We start from the raw sequence: 17,330 nt of genomic DNA, 5'->3' as shown, positions 1-17,330 counted from the left end.
TATTATGATGTGTCTTTTATTTTCAGGGCACGAAGTACACGTTGCTTTTTGTTTGAAGTGAGTAAAAATTATTATTATAATTTTTTTTAAAGCCTTGTGGATCTAAATAATAATTTTTATTATCATATGTGAAAATAATAATTTTTATAATAATAATAATAAAAATTTTAGCTGGCGTGCCCGTGCTGTTTTACTTCACCTGAAAAGGAGCGCCTTGCCAGAACAAGCCATGCCCTTTGTTCAAGCTATTCAGCAACAAATGTGAAAAGAAACGTCTGGCCTTAAAAGCTTGACCTCAGTCCTTTTATAGAAAGAGGCTGTTTTTTACGTTTGTTGCTGAACAGCCGGAACAAGGGCATAGTTTCTGCTGTATGACACTGCAGAATGTCAATCGACTGAACAGTAAATGCTATGTCTTTTGCCTTGAAGGCTCTGTTTATCAATTATCATATGACTTTCGCACTATATTACTTATCTCACTTTTTCATTTTTTTTTTAATTTTCTTACTTTTCACACATTCTTTGACCCCAAATTTGTGATCTAGAAGTAGCAGATCAGCTTTGTTAAGTATTCGTAGTTCTTTAGTTAAACCATTTTCAACTTTTAATATACAAATCTTTCTTTTTTAAATTGATGCGTTTGTTTGATAATTTTTTCAAGATTACTTTAATATACAATTTTTTTTTTAACGAAAATTTGAGAATTTTATTGATAAAAGATTACGAGCATAAAACTCTAATAAAACAAAACAAAAAGCTTTTATAGCACAAAGCATAAACCTTTGCAAAAATCATAACCACATGCTATAAGATTATAAAGTTATAGATACAAACAAAAATTCTTACAATCAAGTGCTATCTATGACTTCAAACCGGCCGTGAGAGATAACCCCTCACACTTAATTATTCCTTCTTACTCATGAGGGCAGATTTGGAGAGAAGAAACCTCTTATTCAAAACAAAAAAACACAAACAAACAACCAACAAGCACTTATATATATTAACTATTATTTTTCTTTATATTAAGAAAACTTTTAAAAAACAAAAACAAAAACAAAAACACGTGGTCTTTGCTCCTTTATAACACCAGTGGTCTTCGTTTCTCTCCCACGCAGCCTAAGCCTCCATTAATGGTTTCTCACATCTTCAGCTGAGTTTCCCTTCTTCTTTTCTCTCTATTCCTTCACTCTTTCCAGTACTCCTTCTTAACCCAAAAAAACAAAAACAAAAGAAAATAGAAATGGAAGACAGCTCTCAGTGGTTGAAGATGATCTTGATGATTGTCGTCCTTTCGTGGCTGCAAATTTTGGGCTTGGCTTCGGCTCACGGCAGGGCAAGAGATGACGCGCATCCACTGTCAAAGATCAACATTCATAAAACCACGCTTGCCCTCCGAGACTCCGTTTCCATTAAAGCCAGCCCATCCCTTCTCGGCTCGAAGGTGCCAATATTTCATCTACATTCCATTTATAAAAAGATGTGAAAAATCCACTTTATCCCTTAAAGTTTTAGGAGTTTTTCGATTTGAACTTCAAAGTTTAAAAATTGGTAATGTACTCCCTTAATGTTTCAAAAATTTTTAATTTAAACCTCCCGTTACTAATTTTTGTCAAATTAGACGAAAATTTATAAAATTACCTAATTACCCTCAGGCTTTTTTTTTTTTTTTTTTTAATTTTCTTATAATTTAACGAAAATTAGTAACATAATGTTTAAATTGAAAATTTTTGAAACATTATGAGTACATTGCCAATTTTTAAACTTTAAAATTCAAATTGAAAAACTCTTAAAATTTCGGTAGGTAAAGTGAATTTTCCCCCTAAAAAGATTATAATAAAACTACTTGGAATGCCTCAAATAATTTTTCTACTTGCATGTATATATTCATGCATGCACGTGTTACCCAAAGATTGGTTGACAGTTCATATATATGCAAAGCATGAATGTTGTAATTATATCATTTACTTATCTTTTCTGAAAGTAGACATGCATGAAGCCATGGACCCCAGAAGTAAATCATATATATCATGACATGGCACCAACAGTGGTGTATATATAATTGATTGAATGATTATTTAAATATTTGTATTGAAACATCTTTTAACAATTATATGAACATTATTTGAAATCATATATAGTTTTCTTGATGCCTCATTCTACGTAGGGGTCTAGCTAGATCCCCTTTTCATCTATATTTTTTTATTTTTCTACCCATTTTCGGCAAAGCTAAAATGACACCATCATAATCATTTGAGGAAGTAATTATCTCCATCTTTATTAAAATAAAAAATAAAAAATGAGCAGCATATAGGTCATAATTGGGATCTACTTTTTCGGGTTCAAAAGAAAAAGAAAGAGAAGAAGAAGAAGAAGAAGACAGAATATGAGATTGCCAAGGCCCGAAGATAATATATTTTTTATTATCTTCTGTCTTTTCCTTTGAAAAAAATAATTTTATGTCTTTTCGTTAGTTTATTTTCTTGTTAACATTGAATGTATTAATTTTTTATATATTAATTTAATCTTCAAACATAATATATTTTTTATTCGTACACTGACCCCCATGTTTTAATATATTTTTCATTTGGCCCCTTCCCATAAATATGTCTGGCTTCATCCTTGGATATCAACTACAATTTGTATAATTGGTTTTAAATTAAAAGTAATACACAAAAATCTACGTACACAATTTAAGTATTTGATGTGGGTTTTTCTTGATATGATTACAGGGCGAGGACACAGAATGGGTGACAGTGAATCTTGTAAACCCAGATCCTTCTGAGGATGATTGGGTTGCTGTTTTTTCTCCTGCAAACTTCAAGTAATCTACATCTCTAGCTTTATCGATCAGTTTGTTCAGTCTAGCTAGTCGTTACATATAATATTTAATAGAATGTGCAACTTAGTCAATGGCTTTTCAAGAAGAAGAGTTTCTTATTGAAAACCAATGAATAATAATCCCCATAACAACTATTTATAGTAACTAGACTCTTAAATCTAATAAAACACTGAAATAAAGTCAGTTTGGCGACTAACGCAATCTCGTCGGAATAGACCTACTTACTCGTTCGGACGAGACTTGCGATAAAACCTAAAAACTCAAAAAAAAGAAAGACATTCTCGTCAAAACTTGTTTCCAAACGAGTTTCTTGAGTATTTGTTTTTGTATTTCTTTTAACGGCCCCTTTTTACCCATTAAATGTTGAATTGGAAATTTAATAAGCTGCATGTCGAAAGCCACCAAGTTTTCCTACATTCTATGTCGGAATCACAAGCTATGGCCTTTTATTTTTTATTAAGACTGGTCTAATTGAATAGTGGCCTGCATCAATTGGCAGCTCATCAACCTGTAAACCAGAGAATGATGAAGTTGCAGAACCATATATATGCACAAGCCCGATAAAGGTGTGTACGTACAATTTGAATTGAAAAACTGAGATTAAAGTACGTAGCAGTTAATTAAAATTGGAAAATTCCTCGAATCTCTAACCTATATATGTGATGGTGAATATCTTTGTTGTAGTACAAGTATGCAAATTACTCCAATTCAGAGTATACAAAAACAGGCAAAGCGGTTTTGAAGTTCCAGTTGATCAATCAGCGGGCAGATTTCTCCTTTGCTGTTTTTTCAGGCGGTTTGTCAAATGTGTGTCCCTGGCTCTTTTGCTCTTCTTATATCTTTGAACTGGACTTGTTAGTGTCCTGTTTCTGAATATTATGCTATTGAATATTGCAGCCTAAACTGGTGGCAGTTTCAAATTACATTACATTTGCCAATCCTAAAGCGCCTCTATACCCACGACTTGCTAATGGGAAATCTTGGGATGAAGTAAGTTTACCCAAATTATGGATTCCTGTAAAATCTTCTGATAAATACTGGATATCAGGTCCCAACTCCTAAGCAACATGTTTGTCATTTTTTTTTTTTTTTTTTTGATATTTTGAAGTCATAAATCAATATGTTTGCAAGGAGAAGTTGATAAAATTCAATAAGATCGAGTTCTGGTTTTAAATCAATTCCCTATAAATGCATGAAACTCCAGCTGTTGTTGAAGCTTTCTAAATGAACTCTTCTTCTGGTTATGCAGATAACAGTAACCTGGACGAGTGGCTATGGGATACATGAAGCTGTTCCATTCGTGGAATGGGGTCTGAAGGGAGAAACTAAAACTCGATCCCCAGCTGGAACATTGACAGTTGATCAGAACAGCATGTGTGGTATAATTCATTTCATCTACCAATAATTTTACCACACTGCATACTTTCCCTTATGATCATACCATGCTTGAGCCATTTGGTGATGCAGAAAGTGCTTGACTTCATTGCATAATGAGACTTCCTTGTAACTCTGCAGGTTCACCTGCAAGGACAGTAGGCTGGCGTGATCAGGGTTTTATACACACAAGTTTCTTAAAAAATTTGTGGCCGAACGCTGTGTATGTTTTTAGTTACATTTTCTTGACATAAAAGTATCCTGAAGTGTTGATGATATATGTTGACCATTGTTATAATGGTATTGCAGGTACACTTACAGAATGGGTCATTTCTTATCCAATGGTTCAGGTGTCTGGAGCAAAACCTATTCTTTCAAATCATCCCCATATCCTGGACAGGACTCACTACAACGTGTAATAATATTTGGCGACATGGGGCAGGTAGTGTTGAGTACTCACGTAATGAAAATAATGTATACGGTGTTGATTAATAAAGTCACATTGTCCGTAAACAAGACTTTGGGCAACTTTATAAGGAATGAGCAACCTTCCTTTATAACCGGTTTTATAAGATGAATTAAGCTCATAAATTTCTTTAAGATGGGTTTGAATTGAAACACCCATCCTAGGTAGCTACTGTCATCGAGTTTGGATTGACAGAGATGCGGCCTACAAGTGTGGGATGGTGTTGAGGAATAATCCCACATTGCTTGTGGACAACATCTTGAGCATGTTTATAAGGGGTGAACAATCCTCTCTTATTGAATCGGTTTTGTGAGATGAGTTAGGCTCATGAATTTTTTATACAGTTTGCAAAATTGGGGCAAAAGAAGCTTCTAAAAGATGTCATCTACTGGTTTCTGAACTAGAAGGGAAATAGCATTCAGAAGGGTGCTTGAGAACCATTGCTAGGAGTTTAAGGCCCATATGCACGCCCTTCACTTTGCATCTGTGTTGGTAGCTAAGTTGAGTTTCTGTATTTTTCAGGCTGAGCGTGATGGTTCAAATGAGTACGGTAATAAGAGCCCAGGTGCACTGAATACTACCGACCAACTCATCAAGGACTTGAAAAACTATGACATAGTTTTCCATATAGGAGATATGGCGTATTCAGATGGATATGTCTCACAGTGGGACAAATTCACGGCACAGGTGGAGCCCATTGCATCAACTGTCCCATATATGGTTGCAAGGTTTGTGCAACTAACTAATTAACTGTTCATTGTTTGTTTCCTTCCATACATGAAATTAGTTACTTGATAACACTTGTTAAAGAATCTTTTATGTGATCACCTTGCAGTGGCAATCATGAACGTGATTGGCCAGATTCTGGATCCTTCTATCAATTTACAGATTCAGGTGGGGAATGCGGTGTGCTTGCTGAGACCATGTACTATGTTCCTGCTGAGAACAGAGCTAAGTTCTGGTAAATTCCTGTCATAACTTGTCCAAGAGATGATCAGCTTGGTCCATTTTCCCAACATTCCTTTGTTTTTTATTTGAAAATGTTGACGAAATATTGTGCAGGTATTCAACAGATTATGGCATGTTTCACTTCTGTATAGCTGATAGTGAGCACGATTGGAGGCAGGGAACAGAACAGTACAAGTTCATTGAGCATTGCCTTGCATCAGCTGATAGACGGAAACAACCATGGTTGATCTTTGCTGCTCATCGTGTTCTTGGATATTCCTCCAATGCGTATTACGCCGAGGAGGGCTCATTTGAAGAGCCAATGGGAAGGGATGACTTGCAGAAGCTTTGGCAGAAGTACAGGGTAGACATTGCATTTTTCGGCCATGTCCATAACTATGAAAGGACATGCCCCATTTACCAGGTAAAATCTCCACGTCTTATTACCCCTACTTTTATGCCGCGTCTCTAATTGTTTTTTCCTTTTTGTCAATGCTGGTGGTGTGTAGAATCAATGTGTCAATTCAGAGACGTCACATTATTCAGGCACCATGAATGGAACAATTCATGTTGTCGCTGGAGGGGGAGGTCACCACTTATCAACTTTCAGCACAGTAACACCTGACTGGAGCATTTTCAGAGACCTTGACTTTGGCTTCGTCAAGCTTACAGCTTTCAATCACTCTTATCTCCTTTTCGAGTACAAGAAAAGTAGTGATGGAAAGGTATATGATTCCTTCACCATTTCAAGGGAATACAAAGATATCTTGGCTTGTGTACATGACAGTTGTGCACGCACCACTCTGGCTGCTTGATCTGTATCTTAAAGTTATACGAGGAAAACTTATGCCCGATGAAATTAGGCTCAAGTATCAGACCTTCCACTGATGCAACTGTGTTGTTATTGAAGCAATAAAGGCTATTTTTTTTGACATATTATTATAGATTGTATAGCTTTTATCATAGGGCAGCCATCAATTGGGATCCCCTACCATTGGCACCTGAATTGCACACAATTCGGGTAGCCCCACAAAGAGGAGACCGCTCGGGGCGAGTAGATGCCATAACTCGTCTTTCTATTGATCTAGCCAAATGGCATTCAATTTGGACAGCCAATTGTAGTGGATCCTCATCTAAACTAAACGACCAATATCAAAAGGCTCAATTGAAGATTTTGTTTAAGAAATCATGTTGTACCAATTAATATTGGAAATAAAAAGAAAATCATAGGAAGAGAATGTTGAAGTTTAAGAGCCTCATAACAATTTTGTTGGACCAAAGTGTATTTAAAGAAACAATTTCGAAAGGTAAAATAAAGCGTTAAAAATATCTCCAACAGAGTAGACAAATCTATAATAATATTTAAATTATAGAGATATTTTGAAAAAATAATAATTTAAGGAACACATTGAGGCACATGCAATGTGTTTTATTTTTTTTCTATTAAAAGTGGAGAGGAGGGAAAATGGAAAATTACAAGAAAATAAAACACGAGAAATAGCAACCGTTAAGAAAAGTTGAGAATGAGTCAAATATATGACTTAGCCTTCAGAGCAACTGGTGCTGCTAAAAGAGGCAGTAAACATAGACAAAGTTCCGAAACCGGAACAATCTACTAAGCCAGGAGGGTTTGGACTCATGATTTGAGAGAGGGTTTTGAACCGGTTGGAAGATTTGGATTCAATTTCCTTTCTCTATTGTTTCTCAGTCTGAGATCTCATTCCCAAATGGGTTTAGTCTGTTTAGATTTATTTTGGCTCTCACTGTCTCACACAAGGGAGATCTTATTCAATTTCCTTTCTCTATTGCTTTGTTGGGATTAAGTCAAATGCGTCAGCTACCATGCGATTGGGGCCATCTTGAGATATACTTCTTCCAATCTGGTAACCTGCAATTTGCAGCAGTGTTGATTTTTAAGCTTTCGGCTTCTCAACACCCCAAAGCGGATGGTTTCTTTGTCTTTGAGTTCTTTCACAAGATGGGCTTAAGTTTAACACGTCTTCTTAACTCAACTTTTCTGCTCCTGTTTGCTCATCCATGTTGTGGAGGAAGAGAGAGAGGAGAGGGAAGAGTGAGCGAGAGTGACAAATAGAGGTAGAAAAAATAGAACAAAAAAAAAATGAAAAATAATATTTAAAGAAAGTAGAAAGTAAAATAGATAATTTATTGAAACTTGAATTGAAAAATGAATAGGCGAAAAAAAAAAAAAAATATCACTTTTTGAGTAGCTAAAATGGCTATTGCTGCTATAGATGCTCTAAAAAGTTACAAATGTGAGAACATACGGCTTTGTACACTGCTGAAAAAGGAAGGCTTACATACAAATACAAGCATATAAACCGACCACTACATCTAGAGTTTGGGTTGCCTCTAGTAAAAAAATCACTAGAGATCCTCCTGTGAAAAATTAAACTATCAAAATTGCCTCCAGTGAAAAAAAATAAACTAGAGTTTTCTCCAAATTTTGCAATTTTGACCGTTTACTTTTTCACAATAAATTTTTCAGTATTTTTTCACCGGAGCCTGGAGGCAAGCCATACTCGAACACAAGTGATTGAAGCTTTTGGGAGAAAGAAGCACCCCAATGATCCCTTAGTAGGCAAAAGCTAACAAAAAAAAAAAAAAATTACTCCTATCAGTATAATTGATAGTCACCATTAACCAACCATCTCCTCATCAGAAGGCTTGTTTTCTTGTTCAATTGATGAGCTAATAGATGCTAGCAGATCATCAACTTTTAGAGGAGAATGCCGAGCCATATACTGGAACATAACCTGCAAGTGTAAACTCCAAAAAGGCACAAGAGTAAGCTTTTAAAGTAAACTGGTTTATACAAAGGGGCGGGGACAAGAAGAGGCCCTAGCTTCTTTTTTTCTTTTGGGGTTAATAAAATATAGAAACTAGCTAATTATATAAAGGCATGCACATATTTATTTCCAGAAACCAAAGCCGCAGGATTGTGAGTACCAACTACAAATTACACGGGAGAATGAACAACTGAGGAACAACAGCTCCTCCAATCTTTTCATCAGACCATATATTCAATGAGCAAACATGCTGAACATTGTTAAGGCAACAATCTTTCTTTTTTCAATTTTTCGCTTTCATGACACAAAAAGGGCATAGATAAGCAAGCTTAATAGGACAACAGCAACATGACCTTCCCCTTACAGAAGGTTCAGTCGTAAGAATCTATGCCAACTCCTAAACGGTTTTTAAAGTACTGTTTTACAGCATTATTGCTTTTTCTTTGCAAATTGTGAGACATTTGTTATCTATTTTGACTAGGTACTCATATATATATAAGATGCATTAGGACATTTAGTAAGTGATAATGTCTAATATCTACCAACCTTGGAGTAACTATCTGCAAAAGCACGCGCTCGATTGGACTTGCCAAGATAATGTAAATCAGCCTTCTCAAGCTTCCCATCCAGAAAACTCAATCCTCCATTACTGATAGCGAAACGCAGAAGATTTCCAGAACACAATCCTGACTGAAAATTGGAGAAATTTAAGAAACAGAGTAAAGGAATTGGCTTGTTAAACAAAAATAATGAAGAAAATCATATGGAGACTTGTCATCTTGCCACTGACCAAAATAACAATTCCCCCATACATGGATGCATAAAATTTTCAAGCCTCTTTCAAGGATGCATTACAACCACTTAGTATGTAAAGACAATCACTTGAATCAGTTGACACCAATACTCATCACATTATGCACCAAGTTGGCTAATCATCATTTGAAAGTCCAAAATAAACAAACCTTTTGCATAAAGTCCCCATCTAAGCAGCCAAACACCACATGAGGTTCATCTGAGGTAGTCAAGTTCCCATTATCTTGTAGCTCCAAAACTACCTGATAAAAATAAAAATAATAATAAATAATCAACCAATCACAATATACAGCTATATTTCATAATACATGTGTATAGATACTTTCATAAGGTTTATGCAAACATTTAACTTCTCAAAAAGCTTTATGAACATAATCTAATGAATTTGGATGGTATCTTCTCCAACCTAGGCTACAAGATCAAACTTTCAAAAGAACATTGATGTTCATCACCTAGCTCAATGGAATATTTCATTTTCGACAAAAACTGTTTATCAAAGTCCATCCACCAGACTGCAGGTACATAATAATCTCTTATCACAAAGCATCAAATAAGATGAACAATCGATGAATTAACCCAAGTCAGAACTTATTTAAATATGTTTCATCAAAACAGTAACGGTATCAGTGATATCCATTTCAACATGAAGCAATATCTGAGGGCAGGAGTGGTGCTCTTTTTCTTTGGTGCAAACATTCTGGCCAGAATACAATACGAAACATGCAATAGAAAAACTGTAGAGAAAACAATGCGAGGGGTTTACTACCAAAGGACAAAAGATTGCTAATTAATAAAGCGAATCAATTTATATAGACCACTCAAAGGTACAAGTTTTGGTCCATAAACTACTTAGCAAGAGGTGTATCATGATAAAAATCTGCCAAGAAACACATTTTAAACAAGATCCCGTGTTTGGCATCCTGATACAAGGGTTCAAAAAACAAGTCAACAATCCATGTCCAAGCTTCATAAGTTCTAACGTTAATGCGATCGGACAGAGCTCAATGACCAGATACCTGTTGTTGGCTTGGAACCTGTCCTTTACTATCTGTGTCAATGACATATTGACTACAATTCTCATCCTTCCAGACTAATGCTAGTGGTGTATTTCCAGTCTGGTAATGTGCATGCCTAAGAAAAAAAAATGAAAATGGAATTAGGAAGGACAAGGAAAAAAAAACACTTTTTTGCTTGATAATTAACTAACACAGCAAGATATGAACCCTCAACTCACCCATGACGTCATTAGGCCCAAAGTGGAATTGAATAGGTCATAACAGATCAAATACAACATATAATAAAATTAGGTTCAATGAGAAAACCATGTATTAATACACCGTTGCAAATTGCAATCAGCAACGATAATAGACACATGCTGTAAAGTGACTGGAAATGTATAGATGTTACTCATATGCTCCCTTAGCACGGTTTATTGTGCCCAAATCATAAGGTCAAACTGGAAAGCAGTAAATTAAGACTATCACAAGCACGAAGAGCACAATCATGGACACAGTTCAACAATTTGCACATCTCCACAATAAACCAGTGAAAAGAAAAACATCAACTTAACTCTAAATGCCAGTCCAGAATGAACCCCAACATGTACCAAGTCCTAATGACACTACAAAAGAGCATATACACCCAACCAAGGCCCTAGCACTTCCTAATACTAATCAAACAGGTAACTCTTCAATTTAGCAAGTCATAAAAGAAAAAACATACTTACAGGCACCATTGACCTATAATGTTACTCATAAACCAATGCAACATTAGAAACTCAAAGCATATAACATTGGCCAGCCTATCAAGGAAAAGGGTCTTACTTGTTATAAAATAACAAACCGTCCTTCACGTAAGGGACTGGTTCTGTATAAGCCGCAGACAGACCAGACTGGTCACAATTGTACACTGGAACCAGACTAAACCTGTACCTATGATACTGGGAAGGCGGGTCAAAAGCACCAGTCTCAACAAGCTTAGAGTTCAACCAAAAGAACCTGAACTCCGCCGCGCAGTCATGGAGCGAGTAACCCCGCCAGCAAACCATGTCAATCACATAGTAAGCCTGATCCGCCTGCAATCCACAACCCAAATTTGATCACAAAACTCTTCAATAAAAGAAAACACCTAGTATGTGTTTGAGTTTCACGTGTAATGGAATCTATAACGTTGTTGATCCCAAGTTGTTCTTCCGTCTTATATCAAGGTCTAGTTAACATAACATTCTGAAAAAAGTTTTTCTCCAAATTGGGTCGAAAGAAATTCTGACAATACAGTCTATTAAACTGATAAAGTGAAAAATGCATGCGTACTCTAAAAACAGATTGGGATCTCCTGCATTTGGAGATCCCTGGAATGTCCTACCCCTTGCAATCAAGTAGGTAATTGTTAGAGGTCCTGATGAGCCCACCTGCTCGAGCAAGGGGCCAACCTGTCCGAGCATTTGCTCGGGCAAGTAGGCCCCATTGACGCCTCTTACAATTACGAGGAATCCCTCTGATTGCCTTAAGAACATATATAAGTTTAGGATCCCTATCGCTCTAATAACAACATATATCAGTTTAATAGGCTAGTTTGGTGAAAAACTTTGTCGTTACATTGTTGACTCCAATTCGATCTGACATGTTATATTAAGTCTCACATTTTGTATCAAGGCTGACACAACCTTCCGACACGACACATTAAGGTCTAAGAAAAATGAATGGTAATCCTAATGCATATACCTCGTGAAAGATGCAGTCCAGTATAGTGTATGATTGGGCAGAGCCTGAAGCGTCTCTGGTCCTAGCTCCGTTGGGTAGAGCAGACGGGAAACGGTGCAGCATTGAACCGTTCCGTAATCTACTAACTGTGGTACCATTAGTCGAAACGACAAAGCATCGCTTCCCAGAAGGCCTTGCAAATACATACCTATAAACAAACAAAAAAGTAATAACAATTAAGGAATAAAAAAAATCAATTAATTGGAAACGATAGAGAAAGAGAAGAGAACCAGTCTTGAGCAAGTTGATCGGGTACGTCAATCATCCACTCGGGAAGCATCAGCTGCCTAGCGAACCATTTCCGAGCTTGGGCCCCTTTCAGCTTCGAGGCTTCCCGAACATCGAGCTCACTTGGCGAAGCTACTTGCTCGGATTCGGGCTCGGGTGCGATTTCCGGATCGGGCTCTGGATCGGCTTCGGGGTCGGACTGTGGGGGCTGGAGAAAGAGGAGGGTGGAGGCTAAGCGGCGGGCGTGGTGCTGGGCGTCGAGGCGATTCTGTGCTTGGCGCTGCAGAGAGAGTTCCCTGCGCCTCTGCTGATCGGAAATCGCCGGTCTTTTGAACGGACGGCGGAGATCGTGGGGCGCCATGGCGTAGCTTCGTGCACCTTCTCTCCTACGGAATTGGCCGTCTGGCCTTCGCTAACAATTTTATGCACTGAAAAAGAGGGAACCGTCGTCGTTTGGCCTTTTCAAATTTTTTTTTTGCCGTAGTAACTGTAGAGGCGAGTTAGGCGACATTGCTGTTGTTACGGCAAAACCTTATCGACTTTGAAAGTCTAGACAAAAATATGTGTTCACGTGTTAAGAGATACATGTAATTAAATAGCAAATTTATGTCGTTTTTAAATATCACAACTCTACAAGAAAATGGAAAAATGCAAAGTTAGTACAGATGTTCAATTAGCTTCTTGATTTTAAGTGTTCAATTATCTTTCTAATGCTCTTTTTGGCAAAGGCCGATACTATTTCTCAAAAATTCAAATTCTAACACTTTTATTTTTTATATTATATTAATTATTTTTTATTATTATTTAAATAAAAAATTTACTACAAAACAAAAAAATTAATTAATTAATTAATTTTTTTATACTAAACATTCTTACTTTTTTCCACATCAATCGATTTTTATTAAAAAAATAGACAAAAAAATCCCTAAGACCTTTACCAAACAAAGCCTAAGGTTATCTTTTTTTATTAAAAACTCTTTTGAATAGATAAAAAACACAAATAAATTTATGGACTAGACACCTCTATTAGAAAGTTAACAGAATTTGTTATTTCGCAACGTGAGTACCAATTATATTGTGACATATGTTACTTACAATAAAAAAATTTAAGAAAATTAAAACCAAAACCAAAAATTAAAATATATATTGAGGAATATTTGAGTTACCCCTTGGGTGAAATGGGGGTGGTCGCCACCTTCACTAGCTTTATATGTGGTTCGGCCACACTTAGGACTAGAGTAGCTAAAAAGAGTGGTCGAATCACCTCATTAGGCCATTTGGAGTGGTCAAACTACTCTCACCCCGGCTACTACTTTTTCTTTGTTTTTGTTGTTTATATTTTATTTTTTATTGTAAGTAACACGATATGATAGAAGTTAACATGGCATTGTAACAAATTTTGCCAATTTTTCTAAGGAAAAGAGATGTCCGGGCCTATTTTTATATTTTGTTTGCCCCATAAATTTTTCAATAACAAAGTAAATGAGAGATTGAGAGAGCTAATTAGAACGGAAGTTGCTATTTTGTATTCTCACATCCGTTTTTTTTTCTTCTTAAAATCAATATGAACTATGTTAAGACCCAAACGGACGAAGAAGATAAATGAAATAGAGAATATCCGTTTTCACACGAACTTTTGCAATATTTACATAAAGAAAAACGTTAAGACATGGTGAGGATCATAAACGGCATCGTTTAAGTAAAGCCAAAAAATGAAAAACAGGGTCGCGGCTTTTCTATTCTGGAAAATCCGGTAAGGGGTAGAAGGAAGAACTCAATTCTCGCTTCCTGGAGGGGGGGATGGAGCGTAGTCTGTGGGGTCACTTGCCGCTGTTGATGAGGTCGAACTCGAAGGAGTCGGTGGAATACATTCTTCAAGCCCTTTGGAGAACCCGAAAGACCGGCCTCGACGCCGCCGATCGCCTCGTCATCCGCGAAATGCTCCAGCTCCAGGACGACTCCGACCTCGACCCTGTAATCCCACTCTATCTCTCTCAATACACACACATAATATATAAACATACCGTGGACTTTGAAATTAGACGATTCCTTTACTTTTTTTTGTTTGGGGTTGGTCTTAAAATTTCGGGTTTGATTAGGTTTTTTTGTTTAGATGTCTTAACGTTTGTGAGTGGTATGGTATCGTTGATATTTGTAAATTTTCTATGTCGCAGCTTTTGGTGTGCCTTCGGATGTTGATCCGCAGGTGTATTTACGATAATGTCGGCAAGGATGACATCCAAAAACTGTTTCCCAATGAAGTATTGCCTGAGCTACAAAGACTATTGACGCTTCTGCTGCAAAAGTTTCAACGAGAATGGCGCGAAGATCTACTCAAGGACCAGGTAAAATATTTGATATTTTTGAATAAAGTACACTTTTCCTCGAGCTCAAACTGTTTGGAAGTGATGAATTTAATCACTTTACTATAAATCTGACACTCCTTCCCACATCTATGCCCAGACTCTGACCCCAAGGTGTGGAATTTTTGTTATATCTTGAATAGGACGTAGAGTGGAGTGAAATTTCAAACTTAAGATCACTTATCACAAGAGTTTTAAGCTGATAGAAAATAATTAATTTAAGGAAAAAGTAATTATTCTAATCCCTGGGGTTTGTAGTCGTACCAAATTGATCTCTTTAAGATACTTTTGATACCTAGAGATCAGTTAGGTACAGCTACAAACCTAGGGATCTTTAAGATGCTTTTGATACCCAGAGATCAGTTTTGGTATAACTACAAACTTAGGGATCTTTAAGATACTTTTGATATCCAGAATTTCGTTTGGTACAACTACAAACCCTAGGGACTAAATAAGTTTTTTTTCTTCTTAATTTAATTGCTTAATCATTATTCTAGAAGCGCACAAGAATCTGATGTCATATTTGTATATGAGCAATGTCTAGGTTACATTGCCCCGGTTGAAGGCAATGACGTGGAATATGGCTAACCAGGATGCAGAATCGGCCGACCCTGTGGCTGTCATCAACTTGAAGGTATCTGAAGTTTATCACCTACCTTTGTAATTTTAGTAGTGAAGGCTTTTATAATGAATGTCTTTTTGTTTTGGCCTGGCTCGTTTGGAAACTAAGAAAAATGAAACACTTTAGATAACAACAAAATTTGCTAAATGGTCTGTGTGGTTTTATGTGCCTATTGACTGTAATTACACTTTGTACAGCTTCAAAATGATGCACAGTCTCACTCAGGAGAATTGGATGTGAAGTTCCAACTAGCTAAAGATACTCTACAGACAATGCTGAGCTCCATGTACTGTATAAGAGATCAGTTGTCTAACATGGTGAGCGTCATTTTTGGTTCTTCATTCCAACATATTTTTCAAAGTGGAAATATGGTTGTCTAAATATGTAGTATCATCTTCTTTGCAGGATGAGACCTCAAACAGGCATTCATCCCAAGAAACCAACATGGTGTAGTTTACAATATGCATGGAATTCTGTGGTATGGCTTGACCTCTTTCTTTCTTTTCTCTTTTTGGGTTTAGATTTATCTGTATATGTTGTTTGGTCAATAAAAGTGGCCAAATTACTTGAAACTTTGTTAAGTGTTTTGGGCACTTGAGGGGTTTCTTTTTTCTTTTCTTTTTCAGGGTATCGCCGCTTTTACAATTACCCATAAACTTAAAAAACTCTCAGTTTAGTATATTCATCTTTCATTTTTTTTCAATTTCACCACTTCATTAGGATTTTACATTAAATCTTGACAACGCCTTAATCCTTGCATTTTTTTTTTCCTAAACAAAAAAAAGAGGGGTATTTTGGGGATTTTGACACCCCTTCATTGGGATTTAACAGAAAATCCTAATGGAAGGGTGAAATTGAAGAAAAACAAATTGGAAGATGGATACACTAAATTGAGAGTTTTTTTAAATTTAAGGAGATAATTGCAAAAGCAGCGAAAGTTTAAGTATGATATCCTTGCACCAAAAGCACATTCTTCTATCGTGCTGTCCCATTTATAGTCTTCCTGCAAATTGTTAGGGAGTGTGAGGAGGGAAAGAGAGATCATGGATTGATGTTCAGGTATTCTGAGCAGATGGAAATGGCAGTTGTATATCTGGTGACTTACTGGTTCAACACGCTCTACCTAAGATATAGTAGACCATGAATTCTTACATATTTATGCAGACACCATACTTAACCTTTTACAGAAAGCCCATGTTGAAAACTTGTTTCCACATGGAAAAAAAATGGAAAACAATATGTATAACTAGTCTACGGTATATTTCAAAGCAAGAACTCACTGATGAAAGCTATAATTTATCAACATCTAAATGGCATAAAGAAGAAGAAGAAGAGGACTAATCTGACCATTGATAATTGGCATGTACTATTTGGTTATGCTTTTTGACTACTAGAGAGAAAGAAAAGTGAAAATAAAATCGTACAGATATCACACATAGGTGTGTTGTTGATGACAATGGTGATGTTGCTAGTGATGGCGGTGATGGTTGTGGAGTGAGGAAGCAAGTGAAAAGACAATTGTACAAATGTTACACGTAGGTGTGTTGTTGATGACAATGGTGATGTTGATAGTGATGGTGGTGATAGTTGTGGAGTGAGGAAACAAGTGAAAAGAAAATTGTACAGATATCACGCATAGATGTGTTGTTGATGACAATGGTGATGGTTGTGGAGTGAGGAAAAAGTTAAATGTTTGTTCCTGAAAGCAATAATTAAAATGCTTGACAATAGTGCAGTTTCTTCTTTTAGCTTTGCTGCTTATAGAAAATTATGTCTGGTGAGAGAGAGAGAGAGCTTTGTATTAGTAGCTTTACTTATACCAGTTGTTGTTGTACTGCAGATTAAGGAAATGGATCTTGATCAACCACATGTCCTGTGAGCTGCTCAAGAAAGGCAGATCCACCTCAAACCTGGCAGTCACCAGCACCTCTTCTATGTTTCTTCAAGTTGAAAGATGAACAGTGAATATGTGTAAGGTCCTGCTGTTTAGCATTAGGCACGTGAAAAACTGTAATTGTATATAATACAATCTGGGTTCTTTAATTCTTTATGACAAATTCTCAATGCAATTATATGTCAATATTCTGAGGAAGTTAATGGTCTCTTTC

General features: G+C 36.4%; 3 protein-coding genes across 3 annotated transcripts; 2 read left to right on the top strand and 1 right to left on the bottom strand.

Annotated features, from left to right (window-relative positions):
- Positions 1-1,163: 1,163 nt before the first annotated feature.
- Positions 1,164-6,474, top strand: LOC132175621 (putative inactive purple acid phosphatase 27). The gene is made up of 12 exons (XM_059587620.2): positions 1,164-1,441; positions 2,730-2,821; positions 3,339-3,405; positions 3,524-3,646; positions 3,737-3,829; positions 4,089-4,218; positions 4,355-4,436; positions 4,523-4,655; positions 5,202-5,407; positions 5,515-5,640; positions 5,742-6,051; positions 6,137-6,474. The coding sequence occupies exons 1-12, from the start codon at positions 1,241-1,243 to the stop codon at positions 6,440-6,442; spliced, it is 1,869 nt and encodes a 622-aa protein (XP_059443603.2). The 5' UTR covers positions 1,164-1,240; the 3' UTR covers positions 6,443-6,474.
- A 1,380-nt stretch (positions 6,475-7,854) lies between these two features.
- Positions 7,855-12,669, bottom strand: LOC132176627 (snurportin-1 protein). The gene is made up of 7 exons (XM_059588888.2): positions 12,240-12,669; positions 11,971-12,157; positions 11,071-11,321; positions 10,264-10,378; positions 9,397-9,489; positions 8,981-9,124; positions 7,855-8,401 (listed from the first exon to the last, which is right to left on the bottom strand). The coding sequence occupies exons 1-7, from the start codon at positions 12,596-12,598 to the stop codon at positions 8,285-8,287; spliced, it is 1,266 nt and encodes a 421-aa protein (XP_059444871.2). The 5' UTR covers positions 12,599-12,669; the 3' UTR covers positions 7,855-8,284.
- Positions 12,670-13,965: 1,296 nt separating this feature from the next.
- On the top strand, positions 13,966-17,314 carry LOC132175520 (uncharacterized). Its single transcript, XM_059587490.2, has 6 exons — positions 13,966-14,211; positions 14,412-14,582; positions 15,145-15,234; positions 15,420-15,539; positions 15,628-15,700; positions 17,063-17,314. Exons 1-5 carry the CDS (start codon positions 14,038-14,040, stop codon positions 15,673-15,675), a joined length of 603 nt encoding a protein of 200 aa, XP_059443473.1. The 5' UTR covers positions 13,966-14,037; the 3' UTR covers positions 15,676-15,700; positions 17,063-17,314.
- The last annotated feature ends 16 nt before the right edge of the window (positions 17,315-17,330 follow it).

This window comes from Corylus avellana, chromosome 3 (assembly GCF_965113065.1).
Source record: "Corylus avellana chromosome 3, dhCorAvel1.hap1.2, whole genome shotgun sequence".
Classification (NCBI taxonomy): Eukaryota; Viridiplantae; Streptophyta; class Magnoliopsida; order Fagales; family Betulaceae; genus Corylus; species Corylus avellana.
The sequence above is the reverse complement of the archived record's forward strand: the minus strand, read 5'-3'. Positions and strand labels throughout refer to the sequence as shown.